General features: G+C 37.8%; 1 protein-coding gene across 1 annotated transcript in view; it reads left to right on the top strand.

Moving 5' to 3' along the window:
• The window catches only part of skic3 (SKI3 subunit of superkiller complex), a 115694-nt gene that overhangs the window by 27417 nt on the left and 68386 nt on the right, over positions 1–19891 (top strand). The window contains exons 8-17 of the mRNA XM_060844228.1: positions 4167–4275; positions 5047–5187; positions 7746–7847; positions 8742–8878; positions 9473–9556; positions 9880–9983; positions 11900–12026; positions 15006–15185; positions 17418–17542; positions 18783–19036. Of these exons, the coding sequence (XP_060700211.1) occupies positions 4167–4275; positions 5047–5187; positions 7746–7847; positions 8742–8878; positions 9473–9556; positions 9880–9983; positions 11900–12026; positions 15006–15185; positions 17418–17542; positions 18783–19036 (1363 nt within the window). The remainder of the gene's footprint in view (positions 1–4166; positions 4276–5046; positions 5188–7745; positions 7848–8741; positions 8879–9472; positions 9557–9879; positions 9984–11899; positions 12027–15005; positions 15186–17417; positions 17543–18782; positions 19037–19891) is intronic.

Below are 19891 nucleotides of genomic sequence, written 5' to 3'. Positions count from 1 at the left end.
TTTTGCCAGGTACTGTCACAAGTACATTGACACATTGTTGCAGTATACAGAATACTATCGTGTTGGGCTTCAGTACAATAAATGATACGCAACGTTGCCATTTTGAACCATTACAAGAAATAATTGTTTGAGGTGGTGGATGTAGTGCAGTTCAACTGGGCTGCTTTGTTCTGGATGCTATCGAAGTTGATGAATACCCTGACTTTGACAAAACGTGGTAGACACACTAATTGAGTGGCTAGTCCATTTTGTTAGGAGCAAGAGCAGTTGGCCTTAAAACTTACTCCACCACTTAAAAAGATCATAATGAACTTGACTGTATTCGCAATTCCATTTTCCTGTCTCTACTACTCCCCACATCCTCTTGGTATCCCCGCTATTATGTCCCCACAAAATTTTATATTTCAATAAGATCACTTTATTGATTTTTATCAACTGTAATGGGTTTGGGACCAACCTGTTCAATCTTTCATCATATAAAAGAGCCTTTCATGCCAGGAGTGGGTCGAATTAATTTTCTTTGAACTGCTTCTTTCATAAATATATCCTTTCTCAAATGAGCATTGGTTGATAGAGAATTAAATGATGGTACACTCGGTCAGTAGCTTGGGAAAGGCAATTAAACACTTTTGTAAGGAATGGAGCTTGCCTGGCACATGTGTGTACAACTTCTCATTCAATAACCTCTGGCTAAAGGTTAAACAGGACTTGCTGCCTGTGACCACAGACTGCTTTAATATTTGAGAAGTTAGCAATGCTCCTGAACATTGTGTAATCATTGATAAAAATACCCACTCTTGATGTTCTATTGGATGGAAGGTCTTGATGAAGGACCTCGTGGTCGTTGGATTTAGTGGCTGCGGCAGCAAAGGGACTGAAATGAATGGTCTAAAACAATCATAGTTGTCATCATTTGGTTGTACTCAGCCAGTTTAAGAATTTTGGGAGTTTCAAGAGTTTGACCTGCTAATGTAGTTCCGGGTAGGATCTGGTGTCCCTTCGATGAAAACTTGCAGATAGTGATGTTCCCATACATCTGTTGTTCTTGGTGCTATTGGAGGAGGCTTTGTGTGTTACTGCACCTTATTATATAAATGATATGCACCACTGCCACTGTGCAATGGTGATGATGGTAGTGAATCTTGAAGTAGGTGGATGGGTTACCATTCAAGCAAGCTGCTTTGTCTTGCATAAAGTTGAGCGTCTTGAGTGGTGTTGACTTGCACCATTTAGCAAATGGAGTGAATTCCACTGCACTCCTACCTTTTACTTTGTAGATGGTGGACAAACTTTGGAGAATCAGGAGGTGAGTTACTTCAGAATTTCGAAATGTTGTTGTGCTGTTGTAGCCACAGTATTAATGTGACTGATCTAATTCACTTTCTGCTCATAAGCCTGCAGGAAGTTGGTGGAGACTCCGTAGTGGTGCTGCTGTTGAATATCCAGGCATGATAGTTAGATTCTGTGTAGTTGGAGATGGTCATTGCCTGAAACTTGTGTGGAGAGATAGTTACTTGTCAATTATCAGCTGAAGCCTGAATAATGTCTGAATCTTGCTGCAACTGATGCATCAGCCTCTGAGGAGTCATAACTAGTGCTGAACATTATGCAGTGATAAGTAAACATGCAACTTGTGACCTTATGAAGAGAATGCCATTGATGAAGTTGTTGAAAATAGTTGGTCTTAATACTACCCTGAGGAACTTGTGCAGTGATGTCTTGAAGGTGAGATGATTGACCAAGAGCCATGACCAGGGTTGGCATAGTGGGCTGCTTCACAATGCCAGGGATTCAGGTTCAATTCCAACCTCTGGTGACTGTGTAGAGTTTGCACATTCTCCCTGTGGCTGCATGGGTTTCCTTTGGGTGCTCGAGTTTCCTCCCATAGTCCAAAGATGTGCAGGTTAGGTGGATGGGGCATGCTAAATTGCCCATAGTCCATGGATGTGTAAGTTAGGTGGATTACCCACTGAAAATGCAGGATTGCAGGGATAACTTATGGGGGTGGGTCTGGGTGGGATTCTTTCCAGATAGCTCGTGTGGACTTGGCACAAGTGACCTGTTTGTACACTAGGGATTCTATGAATCTTCCTTTTGTATCAGTTATGATCTCAACCACCAAAGCATTTCCATCTTAATTCCCATTAACCTAATTTTGCTCCGGCTTCTTCATGTGCTTCTCTGGCAGGTGCTACCTTCATGTTAAAGACAGTCACCTCATCTCTAGTCAATCCTTTTGTCCACGTTGTAACTAAGGTTGTAATGAGGTCAGGAGCCAAATGATCCTGATGGAACCCAAACTGTGCAACAGTAAGCGAGTAGTTTCTTTGCTATTACAGCTTATCAGCAATATCCAAGACTCCTTCCAAGACTTTGTTAATGATCAACAGTAGACTGACCAGGCACAAGTTGGCTAGGCAGCATTTGTCTTGCTTTATGCAAGACATGCTTGACAATTTTCCACATTGTGAGATAGATGGCCCTGTTGTATCTGTGCTGAAATCTACTTTGGATTGCAGCATCTGCAGTTTTGTTTTGTCTGCCGTAACTCCCCCTACCCCATCTCCACTCCCGAAATGTTGACTTCACACCCTGCGCCTGATGCTGCCTGACTTCCTGTGTTCTTCCAGCCTCCTGCTTATGTATTTTGGTAGGGGTTTGGCAGCTACTAGAGCACATGCCTTCAGTACTATTGCTGGAATGTTGGCAGGGTACAAAGCCTTTGCAGTATCCAATGTCTTCAAGTGTCTCTGATATTTTCTGGGATGAAATTGAATTGGTTGATGTCTGGCATTTTTGATCCTGAGGATGTCAGGTGGAGGATGCAACTGATCATTCATTTGGCACACCTGGCTGAGAATGGATGGAAATACTTCAGCCTTGTTTTACGCACTATTGCGCTGGCCATCCCATGTCATTGAGATTATAGTTGTACGTGTGATCTCCACCTCCTGTTCGTTGTTTAATTGTCCAGTGCCATTCATGAATGCTTGTAGCAGAACTGCAGAGATCTGTTGATTGTGGGATCATTTTTACCCTGTCTGTTGCATGCTGCTTCTACTCCTTGACATGCAAATAGTCCTGTGCTATAACTTCACCAGATTGTCACTTCATTTTTAGGTATGTCTGCTGCTTTTGGCATGCTCTTCTACAGTCTTCATTGAACCAGCATTGATCTCTTAGCTTGATGGTAGAGAGAGGGATAATCCAGGCCATGAGAACACATGAATTGAATTCTGCTGTTAATGACACACGTGGATAGCTAGTTTTGAGTTGCTAAATCTGTTCCAAATCTGTGTGTTTTAGCTCTCTGGTTATGGTTAAAACATGATTGAGATAGATCCAGTGTGAAGACAGGCTTTGGCTCCACATGGGTAGTCACTCCGATAGTTAAATTTTCCCCTCTTGATGGTTGTCTCATGACCTGCCACAGAACTAATCTAGTAGCTATGATCTTTAGGAATTGGCTACTTTGGTTAGTATGAGTGCTGAAAATGTGTTGCTGGAAAAGTGCAGCAGGTCAGGCAGCATCCAAGGAACAGGAGTATTGACGTTTTGGGCATAAGCCCTTCTTCAGGAATGCCTGAAACCTCGATTCTCCTGTTCCTTGGATGCTGCCTGACCTGCTGCACTTTTCCAGCAACACATTTTCATCTCTGATCTCCAGCATCTGCAGTCCTCGCTTTCTCCTAGTATTAGTGCTGCCAATCTACTGTTTGTGATCGAGAGTGACGTCCTCCATCCAGAGTACATCTGCCTCCTGGTCATCTTCAGTGCTTCCTTTTTTAATGTATGTCTGGTGAATATTTAGAGAAATAAGCTAATATACTTCTATATTACTGACTATGTTAAACAAGCATTGCATTTTAAATTAATATATTTTGTTTTGATAAATCAATAATTGTATTTCTTAAACCTAATTAATCTTGTTGTTTAAAACCTGATATAGATATGGTATATATTTTGGTAACTGGAGAAATTTATTTTTATTTTATGTTACAACTATGGTGTATTGGGACTCCAGTGATAATGCACTTCTCCAGCTTCAGTTTTAACTTAATACATGATTTATGATATGTTTTATTTTACTTGAGGTTGCTTAAAATCAAAGCCATAGTAGTTTGAAAATGTAATTATGTAACTTTGTTAAAACTTCTTTCTTTCAGCTGCCACATGAAGGAAATAAGCTAAAACTAGCATGTGAAACTTTGATAACCCAGTATCCTGATTCTTCTTCTTCACTCGAAGTACTTGCCATGCATTTTATCCAGACAGGTAGATTTAAAATAATAACTCTTTAGACAACTGACACCAGGTGGTTCAGATCTCACAAAGCAGAAAAGTATCCATAATTTGGCACAAATTGAGAGTCTTGCAGAATTAATAAAGATTTAATTGTCTGAGAACTGAAGAAATTCATACTGTACATTAAGAGGCATGATCTTGATGCTGGAGTTAAGGGCCATTATTGAAATAAAACCAAGAGGGAGTGTTTCTATGGTCAGTACAACTTTGATTTGTACATAATGTTGACACTTGTAGGAAAGAGCACAATTTTCTAACACTGGTACTTCTTGTTTTGATAAAAATGACTTGCTCAATCTTTGAAAGGTAAAATAGTTTGAATAAGAAAGCAATTTTTTGATTCAGAACTGAGTCTTAAACATTTATCTCTAGTACATGGGGTTTGGTGCAGGTTAAAGAAGAATATGCCAGTCTAAATTAACCTTTTTAAAACTTCTCAATCAACATGTTTAAATTGATTGATTGGCATTGAACATTTCAAGTGTTTCAGCTTCTCTATTAGCTCCTAGCAGGGGTATTATTGGAATTAGGTTGTTTCTTAACATGCTACTGTTGAAGCATATTTGTTTTCTATCCTATTGTCTTTCTCACACTTTTGAAGCTTGCTATCGATACTGTTAGTAGCAAATTTCTGCAATGTGCTGAGGATACCTTCGATGGTAGATAATCTTTTTATGCACCACTACAGACTTGATAATCAGGTTATGTTACTGTACTAAACCATCTTCTAATTTTAAATAGAGAGCTTTAGTGAAGAAGCTTTGCAATGTTATTCAAGACTTAATATAACTGAACCAACAAATGGGCTAGGTCTTATTGGAGTTGGAATCAAAGCTATGCAAGAAAAGAAATATGAAGAAGCTGCAAAGAACTTAACTACAGGTAGTTTTTTTAGGTTGTTTCATTTGGAATTATACTTGTGTGATAAGTCTACAATAATAGGTTATATAATACACCATTTGTAATGTGTCTGGCTGAAGAATCTCTGAAAGTTAATCTGATTGTATTATTTCTTGATTTTCAAAAACACGTTTAGTGAAAATGTATATTTTAATGTCGATTTTTCTGTTTACAATTGCAGATTTAATTAAAAGTAAAAATAATCTGGATGCTAGAAATCTTGTGGTGACTTCCTCAGCAGAGTTATATTAGGCTTGAAATATTAACTCAGTATCTTTTGGATTAGAAAACAATCAGACTTGTTGAGTTTCTACAGTATTTTCTGTTTTTATTGCTAATTTATTTAGGCCAGGATATCTTTCCAAATTCAGAAAAGATGTGATCTGCTAACTGTTTCATTTTAAAATAAGTTGGACTAGATTCAACCTAATTTCTAATGGTTGTTGGTTTCAAGCACAAATTTGCCTTAACACATGCATGGAAACATGGGTATATATGTAGAGTGAATTGGTTGATTCATTTATGGAACTGATCATTATGAAGTGATAGATGAAACCACTTGGAGTTAAAACAAGCTTTTAGGGCAGTGTAAGGATAACCTCCTGCTATTTGACTGTGTTGTATACATTCTAAGTTGGTGGTGTGGATACCTGGAACTGTGGGGTCGAAGTGTGATTGTCAATTTTGTCTAGGATGTTTCTGGATCACCCGCAGCAGATACAATGTTACAAGCCTCCTCTGACAGTATGGTTCCATTGCTTTTTCTGTAATAGTGTAGTTGTGGGTTTCAGCATTTCATTTTTGGGAACTGGTACTATTAATTTGAACTCTTCCTAGATTACTTATAAATTGTGGAATTGAAAATACACTTTTAAGGAACCCATCATTTCATTTCAAATGGCTCGTCAAATGTATTTATAAAAATCACATTAAATTTTAGTTGTATATGTGCAGTTTTGGATGCGGTGCAATTACATTTTGAAATGATCATTCATAAAAAAGAAATTTGAAAACATTTCAGTGTTAATTACAAATTAAAATAGACTAAAGTTGAATTATATGAGAAAAAGTATTGTGCCTGTGAACTATACAGAATTCCTTGACTTTGCAGAGGTATGTTCTCCAAAAGGTAGACAATTGCAGAAAGTTCAATAAATCTTTCCTTCCTTCACTTTCCCACCAAACAAGCCTTCCCCTCCCAAAGGAGAAAGTGAGGACTGCAGATGCTGGAGGCAGAGCTGAAAATGTGTTGCTGGAAAAGCGGAGCAGGTCAGGCAGGCTTCCTGAAGAAGGGTTCATGCCCGAAATGTCTATTCTCCTGCTCCTTGGTTGCTGCCTGACTTGCTGCGCTTTTCCATCAACACATTTTCAGCTTCCCCTCCGAAAGACTAAGCCAAGAAATGCCAGAGTCATTTCTGTGCATGCTCAGGATGTGCATACTCATCCTGTATTCAAATACAATCTGCAACCTCATGGTTTGGTATGTCTCCCACTGTATAATTACTGTCAAGCGAGGGAATCAGCACTGGTTCAATGAAGAGTGTAGGAGGATATGCCAGAAACAACAGCAGGCATACTTAAAAATGAGGTGTCACCCTGCTGAAGCTACAACACAGGATTACTTGCATGACAAAGAGCAAAATCAGCAAGCAATTAACAGAGTTAGCAATTGCACAACCATTGGATCAGATCTAAGCTGTGCAGTCATACTACATCCTGTTAAGTATGATGGTGGAGAGTAAAACTGCTCGTTGGATGAGGATGCCCACAAATATGTCTGTCCTCAATGATGGAGGAATTTAGGATATCAGTGCAAAAAGTTGATTTGATATATTTGCAATAAGCCTTATCACAATGTAAAAGGCAACACCACTTTTCTGACCTGAAAAACAGTATTTTTACATTTAAATAGCTGACATGTTGACCCCAGGTTTCAACAATGTCACACTGCATTCATTGATATTAAGCCTCAATTTTTCACTTCACAAATGCATGCATTACTCACCAGTATGTTTTAAGCAGGCTCAAGGCATCTCTTTATCTGTTCTCATTCATGCCATTATTACCTCCAGACTTCCAATGCATTCCTGCTGATCTCCCACATTCTACTCTGTGAACTTGAGGCCCACACCTTAACTTCCACCAAGTCCTGTTTTCCTATCACCATTGTGCTTACTGATCTACATGACTCCTAGTCAAGCAGCATCTTGATCTTACAATCTTAGTCCTTGTTTTCAAATCCTTCACTTTCTCAGTACTTTCCTCTAGCTCCACAACCTGCTGAGGTATCTGTGTTTCCTGGTTGCCAAGTTGTGATTGCTGTTCCTGTACTTCTCCAGGTCCTTCCTCACTTTTTAATGTTTTACAACATGCCTTGAAACCTACTCATTTACCAAATATCTGATCATTTGATCTCATATCTCCATGTGACCTGGTGGTGTCTTAGTGCCTCAGGATGTTTTATAATGTTAAATATATGTTGTTTGATCTGAATGTTCGATCTCTTACAAGACTTGAGAGAAATGTTACTTGTATTACAGGATTAAAGCAGGCACATTCAGCAACAATAGCATGGTTTTACCTAGCAGAGATCCAGTTCCGGATGCACAAATATGAAGCAACAATTAGCTCCTGCAGAAGTGGTAGGAAATGTTCTTTTGTTTACATATAAAAGGAATCATATGCTAATTAATCATTCCTATGTTATTCCTGGATAAAAATTAATATAGCTCAGTCTAATTGTCTGTTTGTCTCCACTGCTACTTCCATTTTCATATCTCATCTCATTGTTTGTGCCTCCATCTCCGATTTCTTTTTCCTTACTTTTTTTGAGATGTATCTACTTTTGCAAGTACTATACATCACAATGTAAAAGGCAACCCCATTTTTCTGGAATGAAAAGCAGTATTTTTACATTTAAACAGCCCATACTTTGACCCCAGGTTTCAGCCATGTCATGCTGCACTTATTAATAGTAAGCATCACTTTTTCACTTGACAAATGCATGCCTTACCAGTATCTCTTAACTGGGCTCAAGAGATCAAGCAGGTGATACAGACTGTGTTACAAAGATGTGTGGCATTTTAAGACATACCCATAAAGAGCAGAACAACAAAGAGGAATGATCCTTCCAACAAAACAAATGAAGTATGTTGCTGGTGTCAAAGTAAAATTCATAACATTTGATAGCTCATTAAATAGCCGCTGAAAGGAAGGAATTTGGTGTTATGAAAATCTGTGTGTAAATAGATGATGGGAAATTACTTCAGGGCAGATTCCTCCAAGCCCAAATGCTCAACAGGAATAAAGACTAGCCAGGAGCTAAATATTCAAAAAACTGTTGAAGGGGAGCCCTCAAAATCATAATGTTTACTACATCACCAAAAAGTTATTAACTTTATCTGTCATTGAAAATTATCTCATTAAATTTCAACATTAAAATTGCTAGTGCAATATTAAAGTATTTTTTGTATTCAGTGAAATCAAATTAGGAGCTGAAGTTTGTTACAGATTTTGTTTGTGATTCATGTCCATAGGTTTGGAGCTGTTGGAAAGCAGTGGTCATTATGGGAATACACAGCAAAAACACAAGTTGCTTCATTTACAAGCAGATGCAATGATCAAATCTGGTGATGCAAATAATATAGAGAAAGCCTTTGATATCTTGGAACAGGTAAGACACTGTGAAGGAGGCAAAGTAAAAACTGTACTATTTTTCATGTGAAGTCCTTATTCTTTTCCTATTAACAGTAATATACATTGTATCCAGAAGTTTTGTTCAAAATTACTGGTTAAGGGAAAATCAGTTTATTTTGAGGGATTACTTGCTATTGAATTGAATTTTTTTTTGTCTGTTAAACAAAGTTTGCATTGTTGAAATTGGAGGCTTTTTAGAAATTGTCTTAGCTTTTCTGTTCTTTATTATAACGTCTGTTTAGCTTACACACATGGCAAGGTGACAGGACTTTGGGTGATCACAATGCTGCTGAATCCTGGTCATCATCTTCAAGTTACCAAAAGATGTAGTGTAATACTAATATTCTACTGATGATTTATAGCTCATGGATTCACTTCTGATATTTTCTTAGAGCTCACATAGTTTATGGAGATCTTCTAGTCACTTAAAATCCATTCTCCTGCTCCGTATTAATTCAGAAATAGCTGAGCAGGAATTACCTTGTCCAAAGTAGGGTTTGAAATGTTAGCGAGAATATAGAAACAATTGACTGATCTTTGCGACATAATTTGAATGTTGCTACCTCTTTAGCTTCCTGACTCCAATGAACCAACACTACTTGCCTTGAAAGGACAAGCTTGTTTGAACAAGGGTCTGATGAAGCAAGCATCTCAGGTTTGTTTGTTTTGAAAACTTCTTAATAATATGCAAGTACATGTGAAGCAAATGTTCTAATAGTTGTCAACATTATTTTCACTTTGTAAATGCAACTGAAATTCGCTGTTTTGAATGGTTGCATTTTCTTCATTGAAAGCAAGAAAAAGTAATTCTAGTACAATGTAAAAACTGTAGGAAAATGTTTACATGCATGAAATTTAGATCTTAGTTGTTTTATAATTTTTTTTTTCCAATCAGCAACAATCCATTGCATAGATATTCAGCAGAATTTGAAATCTTTCTTGAAAGATTAATTAATATGTTCTTCATTCACCTGATAGATTGCAGCAGATCTTGTAGCTTCTTGTCCTGATGTGGCAGAAACATGGGAACTCCAGGGCCTTGTTAGTTATGCCCAAAAAGACTATATTCAAGCAGAACAAAGGTATGAGAGGTTTTAAACTCTGAGGTCACTTTGTGTTTGCAAATAAAATTAGAGATACTTTTTTGCTTACAGAATTAGATGTTAGGCCTGATTTTTTTTTTATAGAAAAGAGAAGCTTTAGTTTGTAACTCATTTAATTTTTCACTAATTAATCAACTAGATCTGAATTATAAAGATATCGTACTAAGGTTTGCAAACCAGAAATATTGGAAGCATAAGGAATTTTTGAAATTTATATTGCTAATGCATACTTTTGCAACTAGGCACTTTTCAAATTGGTTTTCCTTTCCCCATCTCCACAATTAATCATCTATAGACAGTGATGAATTGATTCCTATGTTGTAGTAACACATTGGATTCTTCACTCAAATAGACACTTTGTTATGAACATGGAAAATGAATGTTGCCAATTTATTTGAACATGTGAGAATTCTTAAAACTAAGGCACATTCTGGTTCTCAACCAATGTTACTATTAGAGTAAGTAATGCAGACCTGAACCAAATGGATTTCTCCCAAATGTTGTTTAATTTGAGAATGAATTTCACAATGCAGAGTATAAATTCTCCACTGTAGTGGATTGCAGATGAGGGGAGATATTCCAGGATGGGGGAGAAAAGTTTGAAAATAACCTCAGTTGGAAGATTGGTGGATGGGTAGGTGGAAGCCAGCCCACTTTTTTTTATTTTGATGAAAATATTCTGATATTTTACTCTTCCCTCTCCTGATCGTCTTAGCTTTCCAACCATCAAGATTTCATTGAGCATTATTGAGATAGGAAGAGATGCTACAAGTACAGGAATGATGGTGTACATGTGTTAATTCAGAAATGTTATGAGGAATCTGAAATTTTAAGGAATTGAGTACCCTCAAAATGGAAGCATACACTTGCTTGCAAAGGACAAGCTGAAAGTAATCTATTCCATTAATGGCAGTCTTAAGTACAGCATGAACCTTCTTTGAGGGGGTGAAGTTATTGCCTTAGACTCAGAATGTAGATACAGTGCAGTGATGGAATCCAGCTTTCAAAGAAACCTGGCATGGAGTTTTGGAAGTGGGAAGAGGCCTGCATGGTCCACAGGTGCAAGGTGCCAGCAAGATTCTAACAAAGGGCACTTTTATTGACCTTAATAGAAAGTGGAATCTGAGTGAACAGATTTCTTAGAGGAAAACCCATATGAAGCAAAGTGATGGTATAATTTTTAAAATTATTTTAAACCTACTGTCACATTTCCTATATATTTTCTCATTCCTTTGTCAATGCTGGTGAAAACACTTGAGACTTAGTACCTAGTCTGCTCTGTAGCATTATCAGGGAACTGGAATCCCAAACTCAATACAAAACAACTACTTTGTCAAACGCAAAAGAGTTACTGCAATTAGTTATTAATTCAGTTACTAATATCGGTTAACTCTTTGTGTGACACAGGGACTTGGAAATCAATCACCTGTATGTTTAATGGAAAAATCCTTTAAATGTAGTTGAGAAAGGAGTTTTCAACAGATTTTGACGTTGTGTTGTGATCTGCACACCATTTTTCATATGTAGTAGCCACGTATGTACTGTTTCTAAAGACAGTGCAAAAAACTATTTACAAATAATGAAAAGGCAACTTGGTGTTTAGATTATAGAGATAAAATTTGGTCTTGTGCAAGAATAAATGCCAACAATTTAGCACTGGTTTGGCTTAAGAGAAAGCTGAATTGCTGATACAGTACCACCTCAATTGTTTAGATTGCTGTTTCACTGATGTCTTGCTGGTGACTGAAAGAATATTGAAACCAACTGCATGACCACATTAGTCAGAGTTTTAAAATAGCCTGTGTAAGGAATGAATTCCAAAATCTTCACTGTTAAATGATCCTAATTATTTTTGGAGAAATAAATCTGATAACTTTTTTGGCGTATACCTACAGTTTCCAGAAAGCTCTGAAATTGAAAGCAGAGTGTGGAAAATATTACTACTACCTTGGACTAACTTACTGGTTCATGGGGGAGGTGATGAGAAAAGACAAGTCTAAAACTGCTACACATTTGTTAAAGGTTTGTGAAACCATAATGATCGATCTTATAATGTATAAATTCTGCAAGTAAATGCTGAAATATTTCATCATGTGGAGGTGTTAGACTGGGGTGGAAAAACTAAATCACACAACACCAGATTATAGTCCAACAGGTTTATTTAGAAGTACAAGCTTTCATAGTGCTGCTTCTTCATCAGGTAACTAATGAGGCAAGACCATAGGACACAATTTATAGCAAAATATGAAAGTGTCATGCAATTAAAATGATATGTGGAACAAACATAAATTGCTGTTAAATCTTTCATCTTTTTGAATGGGACTATAGCCTGGTGTTGTGTGATTTTTAACTTAAATATTTCAGACAATGGTATTATGACTTCTGACTTATTAAGAAATCACCTAATCTCATTGATCTTGCTTTAACTCATCATATGCATTCTCAGAGATGCTAGTAAGATTGATTTAAATGAAATTTTATTAATCATCTAACCAAGAAAACACTGCAGCCCATTGTACCGTAGTATATTGTTACGTATTAGCTAATTTCAGGGTTTTTGTCCACACTTGTCCAGAAAGCTGTTCTATCTGTTGACATTTTTTCTGTATGAAGAAATTGCTAAAAAATTGCATGAAGAAAATCCCTAAATTTTGAAGAAATTCAATGTGTAACTTTTCCCTGAAATGCCTCAAAGATTGGAATAAAACAGTATTACTGTATAATCTGACTGTTATACGGTCGATGTATGATTTTCTTTGATCATTTGGCTATGTAGTTCACATTCAATTTTCTTGATTGGTGGTTCATACTGGTGGAGTATCTTAAGAATAAGTCTACACACATTTCCAGTTCTCTTTTCAATTTTATCTGTAGGTGATTCAAAATTGTTCACTTATGTCTTTTTTTTTTCCTGTTTGTGCAATGCTTTTACATTTGTTTTGTACTCTGTGAGCAGCACCTTTTAACAGTTGCTGCCCTTTGTACTGTTTAATCTGAAGGGTGTAGATTTGCTCGCTGAGGTGGAAGGTTCATTTTCCTCTGTATAGGGTCTTTCAAGTTCATTAGTTGCAATGAGAAAAATCTTTTTCACACAATGAGGAGTTAAGGTATGGGATTCTTTGCCTGGAAAATAGAAGCAGATTCAACTGAGGCATTCACGAGAGCATTTAATGAATATATGGTTAGGAATAGTGTGCAAGGATATGGGCAAAAGATGGATCGAAATTTTGTGCCCACACCAGTTGCAGTACTATGAGCCGAAACGCCGTCTCCTGTGCTGTAATAATTTGGAAAGTCTGAATGAGCTCAAGTACATGGTGGGTATAAAGTGGAAGACGGGCCAGTATAGTTTAGGAATAAGGTAACAAATGCATAGGTAAACTTTTCAGCAGCAAATGAGCTACAATTGCATACAGTTTTGGCCTCCTTACTTGAGGGATTAGTTGCATTGGAGGCATTTCAGAGGAGATTCACTAGATTACTTCCAGAGATGAGGGACTTATTTTATAAAGTGAGATTGAGCAGTTTTGGGCTATATTGTCTAAATGAGGTATATAAGATCTAAAAGGTTATTGACAAAGTAGACATAGAGGGAATAGTTCCCCTTTTGAGGCAAGCTAGAATAGGAGTCTTGATTTTGGGATAAGCGTACCAGATTTAAAATAAAGATGAAGAATTAGATTTTTCAAAGGGTCATGAAATTCGCTACCCAAGAATATGATGAATTCTGGGACGCTAAATAATTTTAAGGAGATAAATTTTTAGTTCTATCCCATTCTAAATGGGATGAAGGGTTATGGAGAGTAGGCAGGAAAGCGGAGTTGGGACCAAGATGAGATCAACCTCGTGTATAAATGGCTAAGCAATCTTGAGGGGTTGAATTGCCTTCTTCCGTTCCTAGTTCTCTGTTCTTGTGAGCTAGGTGGGACCGAAGTTACGGAAGTGGGATTGGTGATCATGTTACTTGAGAGGATTACTGGTTGGAAGTTGACCCCTTCAGTCAAATTGTCACATCCTTGTAGTCTGTCTCCAGGCAGAGGGATGCAATCATTGGCTATGGACTGCAGACCATAGCTTCATTTAATTGGTAAATTTCTATTGATTCTCTGGTTTGAATAAAGTCAGTGAAAGGATTGAAACTGATTGATGTGATATAACAGAGTTGGATATTGTTCGACAGATTCTTTATGCTCTGTGAATGCTTAACATTCATTTAAACATATGTTACCTGCTACAAACTAAATAAGCTGGAAGTCACGTATGAAACCTTGTCAAAATGTCGTAACCATTTTTGACATGAAAAGAATTAAGAAACATAAAGTACAACTAAGTACATGTTTAAACCTTTCAAAGGAAACATCCAGAGGGCAATTGGATACTGTATTTAATTCTAACCCATAACTTATTGATTCCCTTGCATTTTTTTGTAAGATTTTGAAAATAAACTACTGTATAATCTTGGAATTAGAGACATTTCTGAATAGTGAAAGCTAAGACACCTGAATTCAAACTTTATAAAAGTTATATTTTTGTATCTTCTGTCGTAACTGTGCTTGGATTTCTTTTGGGTACTTAATTGTACGCAATATTTTTGCAGTTATGATCATCTTGTCACATTTTCCAAGGTGAAACTAAGGAAAACATAATGGAAGCTTTGCTAAAATAATTGCTACTTCAATATCATTATAGATTTATAATGCAAAAGAAAGGTGTGACTCAGCATTCTAACTCCCCCCTCCTTAATCTGTGGTTCTAAGGACAAACTATTTCATTTAGGAATTAAAATTCAAACGAGTGTACCATGATGGAAAGTTGAAGACGAGGAGAAAACAGTTACAATTTAGCTATCGAAGGGTATATTTTCCAGTTTCTGTTACAATGTGTCTAATACTAACCAATTATAGTTTCAAAAGTGTCAAGATATTTTGTTTCTTCTGTTGTCTTTTTCATTTTTGACTTCATTACCAGTTTATTCTTAAGTTTCTTCTTAACCGACTGTAGGCTGCCAAGTTGGACACATACAATGGACGAACATTCTGCTACTTAGGCCACTACTATCATGACATAGTACAAGATAAAAACAGAGCTCGTGGTTGCTACAAAAAAGCCTTTGAGCTAAATAATAGTGATGAAGAAGCAGGAGCAGCTGCTGTTGACCTCAGTGTTGAACTTGGAGATATGGTACTGCACATGTTTAAACTATTCTTTCAGAATTGTTTTCACTTTGTGACTGAAGCTAAGTTAGAAAGGTACATATTCATCCTAGTATATCTAAACGGTGTTATGATTCCCACACAGACTTTTAAATTTTTAAAAGGTCATTTGAATTTCCATTGAATAACTGGAAAGATTACACAGTAGGATTTCAGGCTTTAAGACTTTTATTATATTGTTCAAACTAAAAGCTGTTCGGTAGATACAGCACGGAAACCGACTCTTCGGTCCAACTCATCCATGCTGACCAGACCTCGTACATGCTGACCAGGTATCCCAAATTAATGGAGTCCCATTTGCCAGTACTTGAAACCCTTCATATCCATACACCCATCCAGATACCTTTTAAATGTTTCAAGCTTCATAATTTTTTTGACCTTTTATATATAGGTCTGATACTTTTCTTTGATCTTTGTATTTCATGTGTACCTTAACACATGACCTGTGACCTTGACGAATTGTTGGGCATTTTTCTTCTGTTGAAATTGGATTCAGATGCGCAAAATAATTACATAAAAATACTTTTATCCCGTTTTCTGGGCTAGTTTTTAGCCTAACAAAGTCAACTTCGGCCCAACAAGTCCACACCGACCTGCTGAAGCACAACCGACGCAGACCCATTCCCCTACATTTACCACTTCACCTAACACTCTAGGCAATTTAGCATGGCCAATTCACTTAACCCGCACATTTTTGGATGTGGGAGGAAACCAGAGCACCCGGAGGAAACCCATGCAGACACTGGGAGAATGTGCAAACTCAACACAGTCAGTTGCCTGAAGCGGGAATTGAACCCAGGTCTCTGGCGCTGTGAGGCAGCAGTGCTAACCACTGTGTCACCGTGCTGCCCCTAAGTTTTGAAATAATATCAGTCCTGACTTGGCATTCAACAAAAGCAGCAAGGCTGGCAATAGTCACCAATATTAGAGTAAGTAGTACAGGAACTTTTGGGGTCTGTCCACTCACCGTTAAACAAGGAAGTCTGAAAGTTGAGAGGTTATTTACCCTGCTGCTCTGTATTCTGCATTATAACAGAACTTTGCCTATCATCTCGGTTTTGAAAATTTGCCTGCAGTTTGTTAGTTATACACTAATCACGGCAAAAAATAATTGGGACTGGTGTATTTGAGTTTTAACTGTGAGATAACATTTGCTGCCAAGTAACTTCTCTGGTCATGGAGTCTCACTCTTTCAGAAGCTTATTTCTGTTGGAGATTATTTTGTTAAAGAAAAGTCCTTTTTGACTTTATAATAACTAATTAATTTATAATTTCTCTTTCTCTTAACACTCTTTCTCTTTGCACACACTGACTAATATAAGAACAGTTTAAATGCATTTTTTTACTGGTTTAGATTGCATGTCTTTGTGAAGTTTTTTTTGTTTGGTTGAAGATTTGCTGTTACTTCTCTACTTCCCTACTTTCAGTTGTCACAAATCCTCAGCTGAGGGCACCTGCTAAAGCAGATGCGAGAATCACACAAGTCTTCGCTTAAAAGCCAGCAGACCCTTTGTGGGCAACTGTCATGGGATGAATCATGAATCTTGTCACTGACTACCCATTATGTGCCAACGTTTAACTTGCAATACTGCCAACTTATTCCAATCAGTTAGTTTACTGTTAGTAAAGTATATTCATGGGCGGCACAGTAGCACTGTTGCCTCACAGACCCAGAGGCCCGGGTTTAATTCCTGCCTCAGGCGGCTGACTGTGTGGAGTTTGCACGTTTCCCCCAGTGTCTGCATGGGTTTCCTGCAAGTGCTCTGGTTTCCTCCCACAATCCAAAAATGTGCAGGTTAGGTGAACTGGCCATGCTAAATTGCCTGTAATGTTAGGTGAAGGGGTAAAATGTAGGGGAATGGGTTTGGGTGGGTGCACTTTGGCGGGTCGGTGTGGACTTGTTGGGCCGGAAGGCCTGTTTCCATACTGTAAGTAGTCTAATCTAATTTAAGTAATTCTGTGAAAGGTGAGTAGGATGGCAATGATTGGAACTGAACAAGCTTGAAAGTCACATGTTGTTGCGTTTTACTTGGATGATGGACAAGACCAAATTGATTACTTGAAAATTTTTAATGCAACTTTTTAAAAAAAAAAGTAATTCCTATTGTTACTTTGGCAATTGTATTACACAACGAGTCGATTTGTAGTCGTGATTTATTTATTTATATCACTTTTCACATTGATATTTGTTTACTTTTAGGAGACTGCTCTTGCAATTCTGAGGACAGTGACTGATCAGTCAAGTGCTGGAACATCCAAATGGGCTTGGCTTAGACGAGGACTTTATTACATGAGAACCAACCAGAGTTCACTGGCTGTGGCAGAGTAAGATATCTATGTTTGATTGCCAGGTACTCAGTTGCGTCATTAGAAGAGAATTATCAGAGCAGGTGGGGAAATGAGTATCCTAGCTGAGGGAGAATATTGAGGGTGATTTGAGAGAGGTGTATAATGCATAAATCTAGCACATGTTCCCCGTGATGGGGAGGGAGGAGAGAAGGAAAAAAATCAACAAAAGCAACTATGACTGGAGGAATGCGCTGGTGAAACCCCACTAGTCCATATGTTGCATGATTCATAAAGAAAAATTAATTCAATCACAAATGGCAATTGTTTGTCTTTTATTCTGGATAGCAATATGAAGGGGATTTTGACCAGAGTTGTATTTTTTTCATGAAATAATTGATCAATTTAGTATAAAACAACCATTGTTAAACATAGGCAAAACCAGTTAACTTCGAGGCCATAATCTGGAGTTAGAAATTTTTATTTTACTACCAAAACAGGTACATTCTCACAGTGCAAAAGACGACAGACGTGCCAATGTCTGCAGAGGTGATATTAGGGCAAAAGGAAAATACACCTCTATTGACCATCGGCCTGTGAACAAAGGATAGAATTTGATCATTCTCATGGGTGCACCAGGTTTCTTGCTGATAAAATTGAATTGCTTACTGCAAGTGGCAAATCTTCCAAATAAGGCTCCAGTTAGGATGGAAAATGAGTTGGATCCAAGTCTTCAGATAATAATCACAGTTCAGCTTTTCCGAGTTTATAAGATAATCAAGATACTGAGGTGTGGAAACCTCATCAAGTTCCCAAGTACTTCATCCAGAGAGGGAGCGAGATCAAGGAGGAAAAGGAGAATCTTGCAATGATGCTCTTACTTTGTATGTTTTTTTTATCCTCCTTTTTAGACCTCTCTGCATTGGTGAAACCAATAACAAAAGTTCAGAAAGGCTTGCTGGGAAATAATCAGCACAAGGGGTGATTTCATTGACAGGCATAAATTGGAAACTGAAAAAATGTAAAGAGCAAAGTGTTGAGACTCACTGTACCACACCATACCAATGCTTGATTTTGTTTTTTTTTGTTTATTTTTATTTATTTGTATGTCTTTCAGCCCAGTTAATCTATTCTCTCCACTGTTAAAGAATTTTAGGGCCACAGGAAAATAGCTTTGTGGAGAATAGTTTGAACGACGTCAGTGTTCTCTTTTATTCTATGATTTTAAAATCAGCTTTTGATTATATTATTGGAATTAATGATCTGTCATTTTTCACAGTTTACAAGCAGCCTTGAGAGCAGACCTGAACGATTCAAATTGCTGGGAATGTTTAGGAGAAGCTTATCTCAGTAGAGGAGGTTACACTGCTGCCTTAAAGGCTTTCACTAAAGCCAGTGAACTGAATCCAAACTCTGTATACAACATTTACAAGATTGCAGCCATTAAACAGATTATTGGCAAATATGCAGAAGCAGTTACAGAGTATAAACAGATAATTCAGAATTCAAAGAAGTATGTCCCTGCCCTCAAAGGTAAGTTTTATTTATTTTTACTTTGTCCAAGGTGCATTAAGTATTTCTGTGTTGCATGGTAAATTATTGTTTGAGGTAGACAGGATATGGAAAATTCTTGAAAGCTAATATTTCCAGATCAATTTGGCAGGTGTCTCACTTGTCCTTCAGCTGGGTTACTTTGTTCAGACAAGGTGAGGAGGAATAATGTTTCTTATTGTGACTCCATGTTTCAGAACTTTTGACCATTTAACACCTAAGGATTTGGTTTCTTTGATACATAAAATGCACGTTGACATTTGGTGCACCAGCTGACTCAAAGTACTGGCACCTTTCACCCTACAAACCTTCGCATAAACCAAATTATCCGCCACCTCCAAAAAAACCCCACCACCAGGGATATTTCCCTCCCCATCCCTTTCTGCCTTCCGCAAAGACCGTTCCCTCCATGACTAACTGGTCAGGTCCACGCTCCCCTACAACCCACCCTCCCATCCTGGCACTTTCCCCTGCCACTGCAGGAACTGTAAAACCTGTGCCCACACCACCTCCCTCACCTCCATCCATGGCCCTAAAGGAGCCTTCCACATCCATCAAAGTTTTACCTGCACATCCAATAATATCATTTATTGTATCCATTACTCCCGATGCGGTCTCCTCTACATTGGGGAGACTGGGCGCCTCCTAGCAGAGGGCTTTAGGGAACATTTCCGGGACACCCGCACCAATCAACCACACCGCCCCGTGGCCCAACATTTCAACTCCCCCTCCCACTCTGCCAAGGACATGGAGGTCCTGGGCCTCCTTCACCGCTGCTCCCTCACCACCAGACACCTGGAGGAAGAATGCCTCATCTTCCACCTTGGAACACTTCAA

Source organism: Hemiscyllium ocellatum, chromosome 2 (genome assembly GCF_020745735.1).
Source record: "Hemiscyllium ocellatum isolate sHemOce1 chromosome 2, sHemOce1.pat.X.cur, whole genome shotgun sequence".
NCBI classification, from domain to species: domain Eukaryota; kingdom Metazoa; phylum Chordata; class Chondrichthyes; order Orectolobiformes; family Hemiscylliidae; genus Hemiscyllium; species Hemiscyllium ocellatum.
The sequence above is the reverse complement of the archived record's forward strand: the minus strand, read 5'-3'. Positions and strand labels throughout refer to the sequence as shown.